At 36.6% G+C, this 23459-nt stretch overlaps 1 protein-coding gene across 1 annotated transcript in view; it reads left to right on the forward strand.

The window, feature by feature from the left end:
- Positions 1–23459, forward strand: part of tcf25 (TCF25 ribosome quality control complex subunit) — a 92640-nt gene that overhangs the window by 45353 nt on the left and 23828 nt on the right. The window contains exons 9-12 of the mRNA XM_084409647.1: positions 829–922; positions 1095–1187; positions 1896–2001; positions 4388–4547. Coding sequence (XP_084265773.1) covers positions 829–922; positions 1095–1187; positions 1896–2001; positions 4388–4547 — 453 coding nt within the window. The remainder of the gene's footprint in view (positions 1–828; positions 923–1094; positions 1188–1895; positions 2002–4387; positions 4548–23459) is intronic.

A 23459-nucleotide genomic window follows, 5' to 3' on the forward strand; every position in this document is an offset into this window, starting at 1 on the left:
TCATTCCTCAGAAAGGAAACAAGCCTAGAGCGCAACACATACAAACACAGAGACAACAGTCAGATAGGCTGCCAATCAATGGCGTGATGGTATAAGGGCTTCAGACATTGTCACATCGAAGGTATTCCCATAGCGACGGCTTTGCAGCATAGAGTGAACCTATGAAACAGAACCATGCTTTCTCTATCTTTTTCTACTACATACCTGTTTTTAAACCTAACACACAAGAGCAATAGTGGCTCCTAACTTTTGATGAAATCTATGAGCTTTCCGTTTCTCCATTGACAGCTACGCGACTACCACTTTGATGCATTAAATAATTCATAAAGAGATCGCAAAATTAATCCATATGATTTGAGTGGTTTAGTCCAAATTTTCAGAAGAGACACGATCGCTTTATATGATAAACAGATTGAATTTAGGGTTTTATTTACAAAATAGTACAATCCACTTTAATGCGCTGTACTTCTGCTCCTCACAGCCTCGTTTTCATTCTTGTCAAAAATCTAATATGGCACTACCCTGACTAAGGTCTTTTATAAATTATTCTCATTACAAGTTTGGAAAGATGGTCATCATAACACTCACTCACATAACACTCAAACTCACTGCACTTGCAGAAATAGAGTTTGTGTGAAACGGGCTTTACTATGAACCGAGGTGCTCTGAGACACTGAAAATACACTGTTTTTCGTGCTATAATAAATATTTTATTGATATAAATTGATGTTGAAATAAATTATTTCTGACATAAGCTAGAGATGTATGCTAATGTTTTTAAAATGGACAGATAAATGCAGCATTTGTTTGTTTTGTTTATCTCTGCAGAAAGGGCTTTATATAGTTTTGAGTGTTCATTCCACCCTGTGTTCAGCCTGACGTCTGGCATATGTCGACTGGACTATCGCAGACCAGAGAACAGGTGAGACCAAAGGCTGTGTGAAAAAATTTAATTGAAGAATATATGATATTACCATTTATCATCGTTTTTTGGATGCTGTATTGTCATGGTTTTCTTTAAAGAAGCTTAGAGCACAATGAAGAGAAACCATAACATTTGACTAAATCTCTCTAACTCTTTTCTGTATCCGCAGGGCTTTTTATTTGGTGCTGTTCAAGCATGTAATATTTCTGGAGAAGAGAGGTTGTCCTCGCACAGCCCTAGAGTACTGCAAACTGATTCTGAGGTATCAGGCCACATTAGAATAATATTATTAACTTATCACATTCATAATATAAAATCCATTATCCAGTCCTAATATAATACATCTGTTAAATTGTACAGATGTTAAGTTACCAAGTAAAGTATAAATCTGTTTATTTTACAGATATATTTTTTTATTGTGTTCAAAGTTTTATTAAAAAAAAAAAAATGTATATTCATTTTCAAATGATTAATTTCTGATATTATCCATATTTTGTAAAGTAAATATACTTTTCATTTCAGCAATTGTAATTAATGCACGTGTTTTTACTATCTTTAAATTGAATGGTGTGATATCTTATATCATCCATTGCTCGTTATTAGCCGTCAAAAAAAATCAATGCTGGAGTGTACTACTTATAATTAATTATAATCTCATTGTATTTCTTCATACACTCCTTATACCACCATGTGTACCATAGTAATTCCAAGATATTTTTGAAGTACCTTAGCATGTAAAGGCTAGTTCACAATGCCTCAATAAATATGGAATTGTATTAAAATGACAGCTGTTTCCCAACATTTAAAAAATGAAAACAGCCAACTAGAATGTCTGAAAAGGTGCTGAGACTGTGGTAATACCATCTGACACCATCGCTGTATCATGGTATCGTCACATTCAGCCAGCCAGATGTTTTGTGTTAAACATTGACAGATCATTTTTTTTGAGATTTGTTAATTATGCTTTCAGTCTGGATCCAGATAATGACCCTCTCTGCATGCTGCTGCTCTTTGATTTCCTGTGCCTGCGCTGTCGCGAGTACACCACCCTCATCCGTCTCTATGAGGAATGGGAGGTAAAGTACTCAACCTCACTCGTCAAGTCGATACGTTTTTCATCGAATCAGGGATGCAAACTTGTTTTGAATGCAGAATAAATCATTTGTAGATCTGATGAGTTTTAAAAAGGCACAAAGGCTTTAACAAAGGCTTTTGTTTAGCACATTTTTTTAAGTTTTGTAGCCAATAACAGGGAATGACTGTTGAAATCAATGGTCAGTCAGAGGTGTTTACTTTAGAATCCGCTCAATATCCCTTTAAAACTCTTAATGAATTTTCATTTAGCACAAGTTTACTGACTGAGTTCTACACACTCGCAAATTCTCTCTTAATAACAAAGCATAGACGCAATGTAAATTGGAGATTCGTTGTGCAGTGTGTAGTTAGATTCATTAATTATAACAGGGGTTTTCCCGTGAGTGAGCTCAGTAAGTTGTGCTATAAAGGGAGCGCTCTTTGCCTGCTTTCCGTATATAATCCATTCGCACCTTGAAGAAAGGTGTTGTTTGACATGCTTCTAAGAGGACTAACGTCCATGTATACTGCGGAGTTTCAGGAGTGACAAACACATTTAATTATGGGAGTGACCCCACTAAATTGTTGCATGTGTCATTGCTATGATTGACCATGAGTGACCTTAGTAATGGGAAAAAACATCTGACAAGCCTATGTCAAAATAGATGTGTATTACGTCTTGTAGTTTAAATGCATACTAATAGACCTGCAGCAGCAACATGGACAATAATGGAAAAGAAAGTCTGTGTTGGCTGAATACATTTAGAAGCTTCTACAGTTAAAGGTAAGAAGAAAAAAACTGTAATGCATGCTTTTCACATGCCTTATAATTCATACTTCAGTACAATAAAATTGCTAAAATTCGTTATCATAGAAATTAACAATAAATCCAAAAGCTAAATACATAAAAAAGAAATACCAAATTCTGTCATGAAACTCTAGATGGTGCAGGCTGATGGGTCCTTTACTCAATTTGGTAGCGATCACATCGTTATCTACATAGCGCAGCTTATTGGTTGCTGTTGCATCAGCGGCCAATGAGCTGTGGCTCAACATTCAAATACTGGTAGTCAACATGCCTGTCTTGGCGAGTATACTAGCAAACATACTAGGTTATGTCTTAAGTGAATGTAAACAGTCGAGAAATACAACGCATGTGTACAGTATCTGTGCATTAAGTCCTAAAGTGACAGCAGCTTAATATTCCTGCTGCTGTCTGTTTTTAATGTTTTTCAAACAACAAAAGACAAAGAAATCACTCACTACTCTTGACTGAGTGACTTTTGTAACTAAATATCTGTTATATATATATATATAATCTATTAATCTTAATTTAATTTATACAGTAAAGATTATATGAAGTGTTATTTTACATTTGATTATTCAATTTCTGTACCTGAAAACTTAAGGCTGATTTATACTTCTGCGTCGAACCTATGTCGTAGGCTGTGTAGCACACGTAGCCTATGTCGTAGCCTGATGCAGGGTGCACTGTTAATGTGTCAATTCTACGTGGACCGCAAGCGCTGTGATCTCTATGCATGTGTAATTGCACGTCGACGCAGACAACTTAGAAGTATATATGAAAACCGCAGAAGTATAAATGAAAACCGACGCATAGCCTAAAGCATAGAGGCTACAGTGCAAGTCTGATGTAGAAGTATAAACCAGCCTTCAGACCTACCTGAGAAGCACTGTTTATTATTTTTTTATCTTTGCTCTATTGGATTTATTTGTGCTATTCTTTGTCGTTTGATTATTTGTTCTTATTTTCTTTATTTTTATTTGACTGTAGTCCTTTGTCTCTTGAATCATGTATATCTAGCCCATACAAATATGTATGTATAATACATTTTTGACATGTCATGTAATTATTTATACACATATATGTCTTTGTATAAATCTATAATATACAAATTACACATACATTTGACATGTCTCTAATATAACACAATAAGTCCACACTCACCACTTGGTTCAGCCAGGACTCAAACAGAGGTATTCTTGTTGAGGCAACAGTGCTACCCAGTAGCACTTTAGACAAATCAAGATATGACAAGTTGATAGACTCATATGGGGTGTGCACTCTTGTGTAACCAGGTTATTTTAAGTCTTTTTTATTCTTCTTTTTTATCAGAAAAAGATCTGTCATTAATTATCTTGGATTCATTTTTACCTCTAAAAAAGCTGCATTTTAACAAGGGTGTGTAGAACTTTAAATCCACTGTACTTATTTGTAGGTTTTAATCTCTGACCAGTTACTGAAATATCTTTGTCACACCACAAAAATTCCTTTTTGGTGAATAGTTGTCCTCAGTTCCTAAATAATACACTCTTCACACTATGGTACTTTTTACATTGACTTTCTCTGTACTTCTGCTGTTTCAGGTCCATCGAAATCTGTCCCAGCTGCCAAACTTTTCCTTTTCTGTGGCTCTTTCCTACTATCACCTGAGCCAACAGGAAGACATTTCACCTGTGGAGAACCAACAACTAAAGCAGAAATCCAATGTGCTCCTGCAAAACGCTCTAATTATGTTTCCTGGGGGTGAGTTTCAGATCACTTTGACATATTTCCCACATTTATTTAAAATTAAAATTAAACTAATAAGGAACATATAAAAATAATACAAAAATCCATGTTTGACCCCTTTAAGACTCCTTTAAGACTATTAGCTCATAACTGATATCAGTTCATTTTCAAGTATCTTTTCTGTTGCTGTTGTCCAAGAATCTGCCATATTTTATGGAATAGCTGTTCAATCAATTTACATTTAGAGAAAAAATAAGGAAGAGCTTTTGTGAGCCAGCACTCTGTTATGCTGTGGTGCTTTCATAATTTTACTGTTGTCTTGCTATCAACAACACGTGGTGTGAGTAAATGACCTAGGTATTACAGGAATTGTTAAATAATGCGTGAATCAATTAAGGGGTCTATTTTTAGTAGGGCTGGAATAATGCGTCAACTGTTTATGTTCATGCCTAGTTCCCTGTCATGTTGTACATAAAACAAAACTCTAGAGCAGATGCTAATAACTAGTATGGCAGTGCTGCCTAAAATGGGCATGCACATTTTCAGGACTCAAAATCGCATGCAGCTACAGCTTCAAAAATGGCGATGGCCATAACATCAGGAAGTTTTATTTATAGATAGATAACTTATATTGCATTATATACACTCAACCCTGGATATGTAGGATAGTACACATAATAAAATAAATTCACTTGTAGCTTTGAGGAAAGCTAAAATTAATTTGTGTATACTGAAGACAGTGAAGTCAAAGTTAAAGTGCTGTGTCAACAGTCTGAATCAACATTGAATGATTTATTGAACTTGAAGACTAAAAATGTATTATTTAATGTTATGTATCTGTATTATTTTTCTTTATTCATTTTCATAATAATTTCATGATGTATTTTGTCAAGCCAGAGTTTCATGTGCATGTGTTGAGTGCATGAGAGAGACTATAGATAGCATGGAACCATGTGAAGATCATATGTCAGAGACAAGAGGGAAGCTATATTTTTGCTTTGAGGGGTGTGTACATTGTAACTTGTTGTAACTGATGCAGATGTAAACAACAAAGATATGTTCTTAATATGGAAGTGAATTGTGCCATGTGTTTGCATGACATATACGTTCCATTTTTAAAGCTCAAGCAACATAGTAATGTAGTAAAACTCTGTAATGTGTATATAAGCTCAATCTTACTGTACCACCTTAGAGAAACAAAGGCATGAGGGCAGAGAAACATAATGGCAGAGAAACATAAAGCCAGAGAAACCATTTACAGCTAGTATGATGGGGTGAGAAGATAAATGGGGAACAGAGAAATCTGGAATGAAGACCACTCTCATGTAGCCTTATTCTTATATGACTGTTTCTCTCTGTCTGACAAATGATACATGATAAATTGAGATCTCTTGGCAAAAGTAACTGGTGTAGCTTCCGTGATTCAACCATAATGGGGGAAGCATGATGATTTTTTTTAAATCTACAAACTCATTGATTTATAGTGAATACTTTCTTTACTTTTTCATTACTTTCATCATTTCTCAGGCTGGAAAAACTTGACACTAATATGTTATGGGTAGCTTTGAAGACTTTTCATTTTAGCATTTTCAGCGTATTTTTTATCAGCATAGTTATTTAATATAATCCCGGGTTCTTTGAGAACGGAGTGAGGTGCTTCACTATGGGGAATTGTTTTGGGCAGCAGACAGGTCGACCTGTGAACAGATAGTGAAACACCTCTCTCTATTATCCTCTCTCTCTCTATTAAGAATCTGGGAATATGTTAAGTAACCCTACATTTTAGGCCCCTATTATTTTAATTTAGAGGTTCATAATTTTGTTTAATTTTGTCTACTAGAATACGTTTACATGATTTAATGTTCAGAAAACTAATTTGTTATAATTTACACTGGCTACATTTACATGCAACCAAATAATCCATTAATAATCGGATTGATGGCTCAATCGGACTGAAAAGCCCTCGTTTGAGCTCTATCTGAATGAAATGGAATGGTGGTTTATTCCTTTTCTAATCCGATCGAGAGAACATATAAACACTTGATCGGATTGAAAACCGAAACTGAAAGGACTGCGCATTGAATATTAAACGGCAAGCACAAACTATGCAAAAGTGACAGCCCTCAGGCGCAATTAGTGTCAGAATTCAATCACTCGTTTTCATTCACTCCTTCAAGTGGACTATATTAGGGACTGTTCGGTATTTATGGAATGGACCACTGGAGGAAAATAGGGGAGGGTCATGTCTTTTTATTCTTTGTTGAGGGGAGGGTCATCCAACTTTTTTTTTTTAGTCTAGGAGGAGGGTCACCCAACTTTTGTATTCATGAAAACAGCAACATTTTAAAGTGGCTTGTTTGGTGCATATATTTTCCATGTAGCTCTCTCAGTCTCGGCCTCCCATGGCTAGCAGATGGGTCTGACCCAACAAAAATCCAGTTTAGCGCTGTTTAGCAGTGCGCGTGCTTTGGGCAGTTTTGCCAGATTGGGCGGTTTTGAATTTGATTGTGCGGGAGACAAAATTTGGGCTGGTTTGGCGGTTTTCAAACATCTACATTTTAAAGTCTAATTGGTTAAAAAACTAAACTAAAGTGTGCATGTAGTCCATAAAATCAGTCATCATGACATTTTTTATTTTATTTTATCATCGTTATTTTGTTTTAAGGAGATCAAAATGGTGCTTATCAACCTTGAATGACATGGTAATAAAATTATATCACATTATTTTTGCAGTAAAATTTTGGTCGATTATTTTATTTTTTTCTTGGAGTGGGTGGGTTTTGGTGAGCTTTTGGGCTGGAAATCACCATCCCAATCTGGCAACACTGGCTTCGGGCATACGCGCTCAGAAAAAGTGCATCATGTCAGAACAAAACGCCAATGAAATGTTTACCCGGCAAAGCTTTAAAGCAGGAGCAAATAATGAACTTTTGTGATTGTGAATAAGTGCAGTGTCCTGTGAGTGTAACTCTACCGCTGCATAAACGTGATATGAATGTACGTTGAATTTTACAGTATTGGGACTGCGGCGCCAGAACTGTAGCTGATAGAATGTGCACTGTAACACGATACTACCATATTTTAGTTTCCATGCTTATTGTGTTTCCACAACAATGTTAGTGAGTAAATCTACTGAAATGGCCACCATAACAGTGGAGTGTTATGTGTAAGATGAGAAAGCAGAGGTTAAGTCGTTTGTCATGGTTGTAAAAAAACAAACAATGGCTATCTGAACATATTTGCCAAGTGCAAATCAGTACAGAAGTAATCAATAAATTATTGTGAAAAAAGGGTCATGCCTTTTTTCACAGTCATTTTGGATGGTCATAGAAAAATGTATGAAGGGAGGGTCAAGTCTATTTTGACTATAGATCTCAAAACTCCTCCGGTAGCCCCTTAAATAAAAAACAAACAGTCCCTTAGTGTACTATGTTGGGAATAGTGAATGAAGGTATGGGGGGCGATTTCGTACACAGCCCCAGTTTCCTTGTGTGTGCCAGTTAATCACTAATTAAGTTCACCTGTTGTTCATTTAGTTCCCTCATTTACCTCTGTGTATTTAAGTCCTCAGTTTCCTTTGTTCAGTTGTCCATTCTACTTCGTGTGTACTGTGGTTGGTTGTTTTCAGTTCTGTTTAATAAATACATACTGCTGTGATTATTTCTGATCTTCATTGCAACCCAAGTGGAACACAGCCCCTTCAGTGCCCTGTGCCCGGATGCATAAAGCACCTTAAGTTTTTCCCTTAAGTATGAGACTTAAGGCGTGATTTCCCCGCAGCTAAGGGAATGATTTAAGGGTGTTGCATATAATCCCTTAAACGGTTCTCTTCGGTAAGGGCAGGGGTTAAAGTGGGCCGGAACGGACCGGAACTGCGTTCCGGCACCTCAGATAAATAAATAAATAAATAAATAAATAAATACATTCAAATCAAATCATTCTCATCCAATTCAATGATTTTCATCATTCATCAATTCAAAACGTAATATCACCCCCTGGCCCCGCCTTCACAAACACGCTTCCCGACGTTAAGTTCACAGTCAAGGTTCTCCTGTCTGATTTAAATGCATCCACACCAGTTCAAGCATGCAGACAAAGTCATCCCTCCCTCCACGCTGAACGCCAGCGATTACTAATGCGTGAAATGCACTCACGGTGGTTTAGCGCGGTAAAGTTAGTTTTAGATTCGATATTCGCCGGACATTTGTTTTCCTTTGTATTATATTTTATTACTATTATATTATATATTATATTTATACCTGAGAATGCTTTGACGCGTTTCCACAGCGCACGATGCCTAAGGGAACGTCTGCCAATTCCACCAACTGCGTTAAACGTAGACTATAATTTGTCTTATTTAAAATTGCTTTTAACATTTAAAAACAGACGTTTTCAAATTCCAAAGCTTGTAGAAGGTTCCTATTGGCAATACTGACTTAGGCTACAGCTTTCCTGGTAGCCTTGAGTAAATTAACTTGTCTAAGAAAATTATTCATAAAACATATAAATATCAGTTGAGCCTTTGTTTACTTTCTTCACTGACACAGACGAAAAATGAAAACACTATCAGTCAAAGTTCAGCTTTAGGAGGGGAAGAAATAGGGCAGGATAAGGAGACTGAGAGAAAAAGAAAGATGAAGATGAGGAGAGAGCAGGTAGGCCTATTGATAATCTAATGACAAGGTTTTAAACCTATTTCTTATTAAAAATAAAAATTGGCCTTCAAAAGCCCTAAATTGCACATAACTATGTCAGAGAAATCCAAATTTTCTCGGGGGAGCATGCCCCCGAACCCCCCTAACTACCTCACATTTCAGTGAGTTTTGGACTTCCCATTTTTATGTTTACATTTACATTGTGAAAAACAAGGTTGTTACATATTGTGGTGGGCAGCAATTTTAACATAGTATTGTCATCATATCAGTGTACATGTAGATGGACCAAAATAATACCATTAAAATATCAAGTAAATAAGTTTTGTGATACTTGGCACCACAGTGACACTCTTGTCCCAAAAAGTATTGCTATGCCACAATACTAAATGTGTTGTCCCACAGTGAGTAATTTTTCCTTGTTGCTCCTACACAAAATTTGAGGGTTCCCCCACCTGCCAAATCCCACTTTAACCACTGGGTAAGGGAAACCATTAAGTGTTTCATGACAGCGACCCAGGTTTTGACATGGATAAGAAAAACTAAAAAGAAAACCAAATATGAAAGAGAAGGACCAGATGAGACAAACTCAAATTGATAGTTTATTCAAAATTGATAATTCTGTCATCATACTCACCCTCATGTCGGTCTAAACCCATAAGACTTACATTCATCTTTAGAAACAAATAAAGATATTTTTAATATTCACTCATCATTTCTGTCCATTTATTGAAAGACATAATAGTAATCCATATGATTCAGGCTGTTTCGGAAGCTCAAACGTGTGCACAAGCACAATGAGGTTTGTTCTTCCACGTGACACATGCACGTTTCAGCTTCTGTTAACCATATAAGACATGCTTTTTGTGTGTTTTTATGTGAAAAAATGGCAAAATTAAAATTTGTTTATCATATAAAGCGGCAAATCGCGTCTCATTAGAAGACTTGGCTTGAACCTGCTCGCTTACACTTAAGGTGAAGTTTTCCAAACCTTATGTTATACTTAGAAAAATGACAGTTAAGGGGCTTTATGCAAAACTTAACGGTTTATAAGGGATTACTTAGGAGGAAAATAGATACTTAAGGGAAATTCTTAGGATGTATGATGTTTGACCTAAAGAAAACGTCAAGTAAGACTGCTCGATTGCTCCTGTCTGATCGATTGCTCCTGTCTGCCTCGTTGCTGCTGCTGAGTTGGCTTTCGTCTGTAAGCTTCGTATATCTTTGTTTTGAATCATTATTTACTATTATATCATTCCTTGTTGTTTATAGTGCTAAATATAGCTTACTCAACATCACACATTAACCTGACATCGCTAGCTTCAATCTAAATTGTTATTGCTAGCACAACACGCTAGTAATTCGCTAGCCTGTTAGCGTGCCATCCGTGCGCTCCTTTATTTATTTTTCTCTCGCATGCTCGCGTCTTTTACGAGTTCATCAAACCTTGGGTGAGTAGGATCAGTCAAAAAACACAGTGAGTCATGTCATCTTCTCCTCTTATTGTCACTTGCACTTCATGTAACATGTGTAGCATAGCCTTCTCTGCCAACACAGGATTTACATGTGATAAAAGCAGGGCGATAGTCAGGCAGGCGGAGAAGATTTCAGAACTAGAGACATGCATCCAAACTTTAATCCAGGTTAATTGTAAGAGTGCAAGGGCTTTAGATACTGCTTTGGATGCGACTAGCTTAGTGAACTCTGTACATTGTTCGGTTCCGGCTGAAGTAGAAGCCCGTGCGGCAGGACAATTGGGTGACGGTGAGGCGCTGTAGTCGCGGGACAAAACACTGCTCTTCCGTTACAATTACCATAACAAACAGGTTCTCCCCACTCAGTGAAACACCCACTGTGAATCCTGTTGAATGTGCCCTAGTTATTGGCGATTCTATTACACAGAACGTGAAAATAGAGACACCAGCCTCCGTAGTCATGTTTGCCGGGAGCCAGAGCGCCTGACATCAAAGCAAATTTAAAAGTGCTGGCTAATGCTAATCGTAAATTCTCTAAGATTATTATTGACATCGGCACTAATGATGTTCGACTCCGCCAGTCGGAGATCACCAAAATTAACGTTAAAGAGGTGTGTGAACTCGCAAGTACGATGTCAGGCACTGTAATTTGCTCTGGCCCCCTTCCTGTTGGCAGGAGTGATGAGATATTTAGTAGATTGGTAGATTGTCCTCACACAATGGCTGGTTGTCTAAGTGGTGTCCGCAAAATAATATAGAATTCATAGACAATTGGAAAAGTTTTTGGGGCAGACCTGACCTGTTGAAAAGAGATGGCATTCATCCCTCCTGGGATGGTGCTGCTCTTCTCTCTAGTAATATGGCACATTGTCTTAGAGCTCAAACATGAATTGGGGCTCAGGTCAGGAAGCAGACAGACTGGCTAAACCGACCGTCTGCTAGCTGTCTCACGTCACCAAGGTCAGATAAATCCCATCACATAGAGCCTCTTTCACCTAGATATCATCATATAGAGACTGTGTCTGTTCCCCGAATTAAGAAATACAAAAAACTTCCAAACCCATCTAAGGGTAACAATTTAATTGATGTTCGACAAATAAAAAACAGATATAATGGGTCAAAGACGAGACGTCACCATTTTGGTGTCCGCATCAAATTAAATTTACAAAAGTGATTTTACATACAAAAAAAAAAAACATATTAAATGCAAGTAAAGTGTCTACTTTCATTTTTCAAATAACTTTTGTGAAAATAAAATGACAAAATATGAGTTAAATAATGCTCCAAAGTGTAAAATTGTCATTCAGCGTAATGGTCCGGACTTTGATTTTACTAATACATTTTTAAATAAATGTATAAAATACCATGTTAAAAAAAATATTTGCTTCCTTGGCATGGTCACATAAGTGTTGGCTGTATTATATTAAAAGGACTATGTGTTATTTTTTTTCCTTAAGTATTGAAATAACTAGGGGACTTTTGTCCCGAACATGCAGTTTGTCGGAGGTCATTCAGTGTAACAGGATCAGAAAGCAATTTTGAAATTAAATAAACAACCAATAGTCATCAAGCAGTCTGTGACATCATCAATGGGCACCCTGAAGATTGTGTGGTGCTGCAGCAAGTTAAGTTTATTGCTCTTAAATATTTGATAAGTTCACCTTTTCATAGTTGTAACTTGAGTTACAAAAACACGTGTCATTCAGTGAAATGCCAAAAAAAACACTTTTATTGTTAGATTTTTTGAAAAACAAGTAAATGTTGTGAATAATTATGACCGCCGCTAGCGTAGCTAGCGAAAGCGGTCATATAGGGATTGTCAAAGTTTTTTTTTTTTTTTTTTTTCGTCACCTTACTGAATTTTTCGTCAACGATACCAGGGACACCGAAGCACCGGGGAACATGAAATTTGGTGGGCATGTAGCCCCACTAGACTTCTAAGGAAAAATTTCGTTTGGTCCCCGGGGGCCACTCCCCCTCCCCCCCCCCCCCCCCCCCCCCCCGCGCTGGGCCCCCCCAAACCCAAAAAAATGCAGTTTTTCCTAAATAACTACCTGAACCGTGGCACAGAGGATGAAGAAATTTTTATGGTATGTTGCTCTTAAGGGCCCACATCAACCTAGCCCATAATCACTCATTTGTGATTTGCGCCCCTCCCATAAAAAATGAAAATGCAATATTATTCTGCTTTAATCGCCCCTATCTTCAGTGGAGATGTTCAGAACTGCACCATATTTCATGTGTATGATTAACTTGACATCCTCTGGGGGTATCCTCTGCTAAGTTTTGTAGAATTTCATCCATGGGGGGGTATAAAATAAATTCATTTATGTGCACATTTAGTGACTGTACACTCATCGGCCTGTAGATGGTGCTGTTGAGCGAAGGGTTGCTGGTTTAGGATGATACTGTCACACACACACATGCAGGAATACAAACAAACGCAAGCATGCACACACACTGACATCCACACGCACAGACACACACCCATACACACACATACAAATCCACATGCACAGACACACACACACAAACACACACGCGCACACATGTACGCACACATACATACACGCACAGACACACACACACACACACACACACAGACACACACATACACAAACACACACACATACACACACACACACACACACACACACACACACAGACAGACATGCACATACTATTACTTTTTTTAGGTATATACATAAACACGCAATACAGCCAAATTACTCCACGTCATTTATTTTTGTGGAAAGCCAGTGCAGGCCTGAGCGGCGGTCATATTTTGTACCGCGATGCGGTACATCTAGTTTTGATTAATCTTTCTGGTCAAGTTCACTGTTTGATATAGGTGGCTAGTTGTTAGCTAGCAATATTAGCTTAAGTAGAAGTTTCGTCATTCAGGGTAATGTTTTGTCATTCGGTGTGATGCAAATTGTCTGTTACACCACAGTGTCATCCATTACACTGAATGACAGTGTCACTGTTTAGATAACAACATTTTTAGCATTTTATTTATATTTCAGACAAATGAGGGATGTTTAGCACTAAAAGAAAATATTAAACTTTATAAATATTAATGTTAAAATGCATTTTTTTTTATGCGTTACTGATTTACTTTAGATGCCCACAAACAAAGAGAGAGTTATAGGCACCGCCAGAAAGTTAATGCAGACCCAGTAGCTAGGGCAGCGCTTTTAGCAAGGAGATGAGAAAGGTATTGAGGATTGCAATGTCAAAATAATAGGGCTGGGTTAAAAAGATTGATTTCTCGATTTTAATCGATTCTCATTTTAAAGAACCAATACTGATTTGTAAATCGATCTTTCAGTCTATGCTGTTTTCAGTTGATGTTAACCCTCTGGGGTAGGGATGTCCCGATCCGATCCACGGCATCGGTATCGTGCCGATACTGGCCCAAAATGCTAGATCGGATATCGGAGGGGAGAAAAAAATTTATCCGATACCCATTAGGGGTGGAACGGTACGTATTCATACTGAACGTACGTTCTGTGCATGGATTTTAAAATAAATAAATCTCGCGTGCACATTAATTAATGTAATACGGAACTAACGTTACTGTTAGATACTCGCATATGCGGGTTCTTTAGGGACACCTAATCTGTAGCCCGCCTTAGCTCTGAACGCGCGTCTATATCGCTTCAAACGCTCACTTTGTCATTATACGCGCGCGGCGCGTCCTATTCGTTTTGGACGCGCGAATGGATTCAAACTGTTCAAGCATAGAACTAGACGCAATAGACGCAAATTTGACGCTCTATTCGCGTTTGGTGTGAACGCAGCAAAATGAACAGGCTGCGATGTCAAGATTGCAATGCTGGAGTGTGTGTGTGTGTGTGTGTGTCTGTCAGAGAGAGAGAGGCACGGGCGCGATCGAACAGTGGAAACGAAACATAAAAACATACTCCGTCATTTTCATACAGGACATCATTAAAACTGCAAAAAGTGTTTAGCCTACTTATATTTGTGTAAAACACAACATTGTGCTTTTGTCAAACTGTAAACTCTTGTCAAACTGTAACTGTCACCCAACCAAAATCACACACACACACACACACACACACACACACACACACACATACATACACACATACACACACACACACACACACACACACGCTGTTTAAAAGCAAAAATGATCTCATCTTTTGGACATTCATCATTGCATTGGTTTTCATTTCTTGTCCTAAAACAGAGCACTAATCTGTTTATTTTTAAGTTACACATTCTACATTGAATAAAAAAGAAAATCAAATGTGTTTTTTAAAAAGTTGTATTATTTTATACAGAAATAAATTATTTATAATTCAGATGAGAATAAAGTTAAAGTTACTTAAAATTTTAAGGAAACAAATATATTGATCTGAAATATAGCAAATTAATTTTAAATTCATTCAGGTTACCAAACATATCTCAAGGTCTTGAATAAAGGCTGGCAGTCTTTCATTATCAACTGTTGTTGTGGACTATATACTGGAGAAGTATTTGTTCTCCATTTGAGTGAGATGTTTTTATGTGGCTAATTGAGCAAAGTGCTTCCATTTATATTTTATTATTATTATTAGTATTAGTTCAAGAATAAAATAAAAATATCGGATTGATATCGGTATCGGCAAATAGCCAAAGCTGCGGCATCGGTATCGGTATCGGAAGTGAAAAAGTGGTATCGGGACATCCCTACTCTGGGGTCTGAGCTGTTTTCTGGGCCCTGAAGGTGTTCTGACATGCTCTGACATTTGTGCTTATTTCTGTTACTTGTGACATTTTCATGGCTAAAGTCTAATTACACTGTATTCAGCACAAACTCTGCTACAATAATATATCAGCAGCATGTGTGTAAAAGTTTGTTGTTTTGAGATAATGACATTTATGCGTGGTTTGTGAAAATACATAAAAAAATTCTCACTGAAATAAGGTCATGAAACCCATACTGATTATTTCTTCAAAAGACTTTTGAAAATTGTATCACGTAGCCTAGAATATTTGCTCTAAAACTATGTGAAAATCACCCTGACTGCTCATTCAGATAAGACAATATATTGATTTTAAATTTTTACGACGTGTTTTGTGTGACAAAGCTTTATGCGGGAGCTCATTAATATGTAAGCTTTTCACACCTGAGAAAGACAAAGACCCTCCCCTAACAGCCCTATTAGGAGCTATCAGGCCCTATCATTCTGAGCAACCTTGCACAAAGAATGAGGAGATTTAAAAAAGAATGGCTTTTAGATTTTTTGGATTTATTTACAACACAACATAATCCAAAGATACACAACAAATGACAAAAAAGCACTCATTGAAAACAATGATCCAAAGACAGAGACCTTTGTGCCATTCCTAAAAACATTGTACATACCTTTCATTTCCAAGGTGTTTGATTTTCACTTTACCATGTTCATGTACAGAGACTCATGTGAATGTTGAAGTCAGCAGGACTCAGTGGCATCTGGGCCCTGAAAGAAAAAAAAAAGTGAACATACTGATATCAAGAGAAAGGCCTGCACGATTTTGGGAATACGTTTTTGATTTTTCTGGTTAAAATTGCTTTTTAAAATTCACAGAATACACACACACACACACATAAATGTTTCCAACAATATATAATATAATGAACACCAGGTTTGTTGTGCCTTGTAGGCATAGCAGGGATTAAAGTTCTCCGTCGCTACGACGGATTTCCGTTAATTGCAGCAAGTCTATGACGGATTTCCGTCATTGCGGGTTCCAGTCTGTCCTTAAAGTCTTAAATTCACTTTTCATAATTTTAAGGCCGTAAATAGGCTTTCATTTCTCAAATAGTGTAATAAATATCTTAATTTTAGTTTGAATAGGTCTTAAATTAAGGAAAGACGAGGTGTATTCACCCTGCTGAGGGAGATGTGATCAAAGCCTGGAGTGGAGCAAAAGCACGTTCCTCTCTCCACTCTAAGCACTCTGTAATCACTTCGCTCATAGTCCACTCCGGGTTTTCAATTACCGCTCACGGAAAGTGCATGTCAGGCTACAGCTGAGCGCTAAGGTAGAACTATATTTCAGTGACACACTTATAATGCAGGTAGGGCTGGGCGATAGCGATATAAAAAATATATCGATATATTTTTTAAATGCGATATGGAATTAGACCATATCACATCGATATAGTTCAAATTTGCGCTGTGATCCTTGCTCCCCGCGCCTCCGCTCCTCCTTTTCCACACTGCGTGCGTGTTTAGAGCATGTTATGTTATGAGAGGCGAATCATGACTACTTCAGAAAACCCAGCACAATAGGAACTACCAGGCAGTGACATAAGTGTACGCTGAAATAAAGTTTTTCACCTCAGAAAAACGGACTTTCTTGTCCTGTCAGTCGTTATCCTGTTCTCGTAGCGCACACTCAATTGCACGCGCAAATTCAGCGGCGCGCGCTGTATTGCTTCACTGATCAAGTGCAAAAGAAACTAAGAGCATGCAACGCCGTTACGTTGTAAATTACACGAAATAAAAGTAATGCAGGTATGATTCTCATTCTATTCACCAGTTTCCATGTTTCATTAACAGTTATTGTTAATATTGTGTATTCACCATGGTAACTGTCGTTTCCATATAACCCCAAAAGGCCACTATTTTTCTTTGTGTTATTTTTTATATTTATAAATGACTGTAGTGGCTCATACCAACATTGTATTAACAAAAACTAGTTTGGGACTGCTATTTAATAGCTTTAGCCTAGGCCTAATGTTTACAGTGCTATGCATAAGTTTAGACACCCATACTAAAGTTGACTAAAAAGAGGAATACAAAATCATCTTTTGGAAACTGAACTTAATGCCTTAATTTGAAAAATTAGGAAAAATCCAACCTTTAAGGACACCAATTTTCTTTGTGAATAAATAATGTATCGTAAATAAATAAATGTTCTTCCTTAAAATACAGGGTGTATAAGTTTGGACACCCCTATGTTAAATTCCCATAGAGGCAGGCAGATTTTTATTTTTAAAGGCCAGTTACTTCATGGATCCAGGATACTATGAATCCTGATAAAGTTCCCTTGGCCTTTGGAATTAAAATAGCCCCACATCATCACATAGCCTTCACCATACCTAGAGATTGGCATGGTTTTATTTCAGTTAGCCTAATAGCTGGTTTGATTTGCATTGAGAGATGATCTTATGGAAAGTATCTCTAGGTATGGTGAATGCTATGTGATGATGTGGGGCTATTTTAATTCCAAAGGCCAATGGAACTTTATCAGGATTCATAGTATCCTAAAAAATAAATAAAAAAAATACTTAAAAATAAAAATCTGCCTGCCTCTATGGGAATTTAACATAGGGGTGTCCAAACTTATGCACCCTGTATTTTAAGGAAGAACATTTATTTATTTACGATACATTATTCATTCACAAAGAAAATTGGTGTCCTTAAAGGTTGGATTTTTCCTAATTTTTTTAATTAAGGCATTAAAGGTATAGCGGAGGATCTTTTTACTTCCGGGTGGATACCCTATACTATTGGTCCTCCTAATTGTCAATCATTCTGGTGAATCAATCAAACTTTTCAAAAAGTGGAGAGGGCGGGACTTATCTAAAATTCGGAAAGATCCTCCGCTATACCTTTAAGTTCAATTTCCAAAAGATGATTTTTTATTCCTCTTTTTAGTCAACTTTAGCATGGGTGTCTAAACTTATGCATAGCACTGTATTTATTAGTACTAGTCTTTACTATTAGTCATATTCTTACAATTTATGTTAAGTAAAGGGGAAAAGTAACTTACTTCTGTGTTAACAAATTTTGTGTAAACGTGTTATAATTTGCATATATATATAATATATATATATATATATATATATATATATATGCAAATTATTAATTATATTAGTATGTTCCATGCCTGGTTTTCATAGATTAAAATATAGCTTTTAAAATACGCCTACTGGCAATATTAAAGCAGTTTAAAACGTCTCCCCTTAAAACGCTACTGGTCTCGACTATTTAAAAAGTTAAAGGAATATGACTTGGCCTAAAAAAAAAATTTCAGTCAGAAGAATTTGTTTCACTTTAATCCCTGGCATAGGCTATGCACAGTGCTGCATAAAATAATAATAACAATAACCTATAGCAGCCTATAAATCTTCAAAAATATTTCAGTAACAACTAAGCTAGAGAAAAATATATTGATTATCATGTTACTTCAAATGTTTCCATTCATAACGAATGGAAACATTTGAAGTAACATGATAATCAATATATTTTTCTCTAGCTTAGTTGTTACTGAAATATTTTTGAAGATTTATAGGTATATGGGATATGGATATACCTATCCATATGGGATATACCATATGTAAATGGTAACCATAATGTTTTATAACGATGATATGAAATGAGATAATAGTAAAAACATGAAGCCGTTTGGTGCTTTTCAAACGCGATCGCGATCCAAAATATCAAACATTCAAACGCGATCGCGCTCAAATATAAAACATTATGGTTACCATATACATATCTACATTTGAGCAGATATCCACAAACACAGTAACAGTAAACACAGGTCTAAATATTATAATATTCACCATATATCTAGCAACAGTTCAACTGCAATGTGAAATTTATGCAACAATAACAAACTAATATGTAAGAATTTCTTACCTTACATCTTTCTTGTCTTCAAATCGCGTTCTTCTTCTTCTGAGGTAGCCTAAATCCAATGTAAGCTCACGGCGCGTCTTTCAAACTCGACGAAAAGCAGAGACGTGAAGTTTGTTGGTGCTTTGTTTTTGAGGTAATGAGCGCGTTCGCGTTCCATGTGGAGATTTGCATGTGAATGTCTTTTGCGCTCGTAGGCGTGTTCAAATTAAAAAAAATAATTAGGAAGCGTTTGAGAAGCTGGACATCTTGTTGGTTTTATACAAATTACTTAAACAGAGAATATTTGTTTTCAGTTTGAATCCGATCATTTAAAAGTACACACTTAAATGTTTATAAAGGTATATGGCTCATAAATGTGTGACAAGTATTCACTGAGTTTTGTTTCAGTTTATAGATGTGCTCAAGAAAAAAAAGTTCACCGCGACGGAGAGGCAGAAAGCACACCCTGTTTATTTTCTTTATTTTACAAAAGCACAATGTTTTGATTTGATTGTAAGTGGACACATACAAAAGTAAAAATATCACAGATTCTTTTTTTATATTTCTTTTTTCTGTATGACCATAAATGACGGAGTAATTTAAGTTTATAGTGCTACAATGTGAAGAAAATCCAGCAAAACACGCCGGCGCGTTTGCCAACCTCAGAGGGTTAATCAATATCAGATTTATTTGAAATCGAATCAAATCGTGAAATTTGAGTCAAAGTGCATTTATCCATCATAAAATTTTATCTATCCATCATAAAAGTGCATCTATTCATCATTGAAGTGCTCCTCATTGCTCTGGGGGGTTAATAAAGGCCTTCTGGAGTGAAGCGATGCGTTCGTGTAAGAAAAATATCCATATTTAAAACTTTATCGACTAAAATAACTAGCTTCTGGCAGACGGCTGTACGCATCGATTTACGGTGGACGAGTAAACCGTGACCTGTCGCACAACATAATGACGAACGCGGAAGCGCAGAGCAAATCGCGAATAAGAGTCTAAAACGAGAATTTTTAAAGAGAAATGTCGGAGGAGTTTGAGTTTGTTGCCCAGCCCTGTTTGTTTGAGCCGCGAGAGGCTTTAAACTTATGATACTCCTACATCTACGTCATACATCGTCAAGTGTTACTCTTTTGGCGTAAGTTGACTTGCATAGGCCGTCTGCCGGAAGCTAGTTATTTTAGTTGCTAAAGGTTTAAATATGGATATTTTTCTTACACGAACGCATCGCTTCACTTCAGAAGGCCTTTATTAACCCCCTGCCATGTGGAGCACTTTAATCATAAATAGATGCACTTTTATGATGGATGGATGCTTTTTTTTTTATGGACTTCAAAACATAAACGGCCATTCACTGCCATTATAAAGCTTGGAAGAGCCAGGACATTTTTTAATATAACCTAACTCCGATTGTGTTCGTCTGAAAGAAGAATGTCATATACACCTAGGATGGCTTGAGGGTGAAAAAAAAATCACGGGGTAAATTTTATCTTTGGGTGAACTTAACTGTGTGTTTGTCCTTCAAGTTTCAAGGTCTCAATGAAATGAGATATGCTGATTATACAGTATTACCACCAGTTCAGTTCATTTTTACATGAATATGATATGCATTGTGGAATAAAATGGTTATTCTTTTCAGCATCTGCTTCTGTGATTTGCTCAGGAATTTAATGATACAGAATAATATTCAAAACATTGCAATAATAGGAACAATGACAACATTTTCTCAATTTTTATCAAAATGTCATTCAGAGTAACAAACCATGGTCATTCGGTGTAACAGATATATTTATGTAAAAATTAAACAATATACTTATTCAGAGCTGTACTTATTAAAATATGTAAAACAATATGTGCTCCTAAATTTTATTAGATTTTAATTGATTTTCAATTTCTTACAAAAACTTCTTGCTGACAAATGGGTAAAACCTAATGGTTTAAAGGATATTGGCGAAGTATAAAGATTTAAAATTACAAATAATTATTATTTGGGAGCTGCACTGTGATCTTTAAATAGAATCCTATAACATGTTATCAAATTAGAGTTTTTCTAAATATGTCTGATAAGATTTTTTTTTGCATAAAAATATTGTTACACTGAATGACATTTTAGTGGGTGTCTTCAGTAAAATCACAGTAAAAATGTATGGTGGTAATTATTTTTTGCTCAGAAAAATATAAAGTTAAACACGACATATTCTAATGTATGTGAAAAAGAATAAATTTAAAGCAGTTTTACACTTTTATTTTTTTGATGCTTGAAAACCCCCTTTTCGTCTTTGACCCATAATACAGCTGAGCAAATGATAAAACTTGGGTTGCTGAATATTCGATCCCTTACTCCAAAAGCACTTATTTGTTAATGATATGATTACAGACTATTACCTAGATGTGTTGTGTTTGACAGAAACCTGGCTAAAACCAAATGATTATGTAACTTTAAATGAGTCCACCCCGCAAGACTACGGTTATAAACATGAACCTCCTGTTTGAACCTACAAACATGTCGCTGTAATTTATAGTAATATTTTCAAAATTACTAAGAAGTCTAGTTTCAAATATAATTATTTTGAAGTGTTGGTGCTTAATGTAACAATATATAGTGTAAACGATAAATCACGTTTGAGATTTGTGCTGGCTACTGTATACAGGCCACCAGGGCACCATACAGACTTTATCAAAGAATTTGCTGACTTTCTATCAGAGTTAGTACTGGTTGCAGATAATGTCATAATTGTTGGTGATTTTAATATACATGTAGATAACGAAAAAGGTGCATTGGGATTGGCATTTAAAGACATTCTTAACTCTATTGGAGTTTGACAACATGTGTCAGGACCTACTCATTGTCGTAATCATACTCTAATATTATCACACGGAATCAACATTGATGCTGTTGAAATTCTGCAGCAGAGCGATGACTTCTCAGATCATTATCTAGTCTTGTGTAAACTTAATTTAGCCAAGGCTGCAAAACCGACTCTGTGTTACAAATATGTTAGACCTATCACTTCTGCCACTAAAGATTGCTTTATTAATAATCTTCCTGATCAGTTTCATCATCTCATCATCCCAGATAGCTTAGAAGAACTCAATATTGCGACAGAAACTTTGAACTGTCTCCAGCACTTTAGACACAGTTGCTCCGTTGCGCTTAAAGAAGATTAAAGAAAATAGTCCAATGCCGTGGTACAACGAGCACACTGGGGCCCTTAAGAGAGCAATATCTTACTGTCTACTGTTTATGATGTCTTATTCTGTACTGTCACTGAAAACCAATAAAAAGATTTGGAGTATAACCTAGAATACTGTCTAACACTTGATGGCTGCTCTGTCAAGTCTTCGTCGTCGGTTAGGAACCTGGGTGTGCTCTTTGATACCAATCTTTTATTTGAAAGTCACATGTCTAGTATCTGTAAAACCGCATTTTTCCATCTTAAAAATATATTTAAATTACGTCATATGCTGTCTTTGACAAATGCGGAACAATTAGTCCATGAGTTCATGACATCAAGGCTAGATCATTGTAATGCTATTATGGGTGGCCGAGAACAATTCCCATAAATCCTGATGTACTCGTTACATCATAAGAAGAATGGCGTCTACGCTAATATTAGTCTCTATTTATCCCGAGGTTTACCGATGTCCATTGGATCCAGGCCGTATCGAGATCTGATGAAGGACCTGCGCCTGGACACGACACCAACGCAATTCTGAAGTGTCAACTAGTCTCTCCCTGGTGAAGGCCTCCCTCCCCTCCCTTTACCCCTCTACAGATAAAGCGTTGTTGGGATAATTCCGGTTCGCGTGGCTACGCGACAACCCAGCCCTTGTAGGGAAGGACTACACGCCTGCGCACATATATTCAAACGCGCATACCTATAGACTGAACTCGTAATACGCATGTGCACGTTGTCGTGTTAGCGGCCCCTAAGTTAATAACTAATGATTGTTGCGTAAGTGAATCAATCAAAACTAACTTTAGCTGGACAATAACTTTATTCTAGAGCTGCTATAAAGCCAAAACAATCTGTTACTTTAATTTCCTATTATCAATGTAAAGCTGCTTTGGAATAATCTACATTGTTAAAAGCGCTATATAAATGAGGATGACTTGACTTGACTTGACGTAAGACTTAACGGTTATTTTTTTTGCAACACCACACA

This window comes from Rutilus rutilus, assembly GCF_951802725.1.
Source record: "Rutilus rutilus genome assembly, chromosome: 5".
NCBI lineage: Eukaryota > Metazoa > Chordata > Actinopteri > Cypriniformes > Leuciscidae > Rutilus > Rutilus rutilus.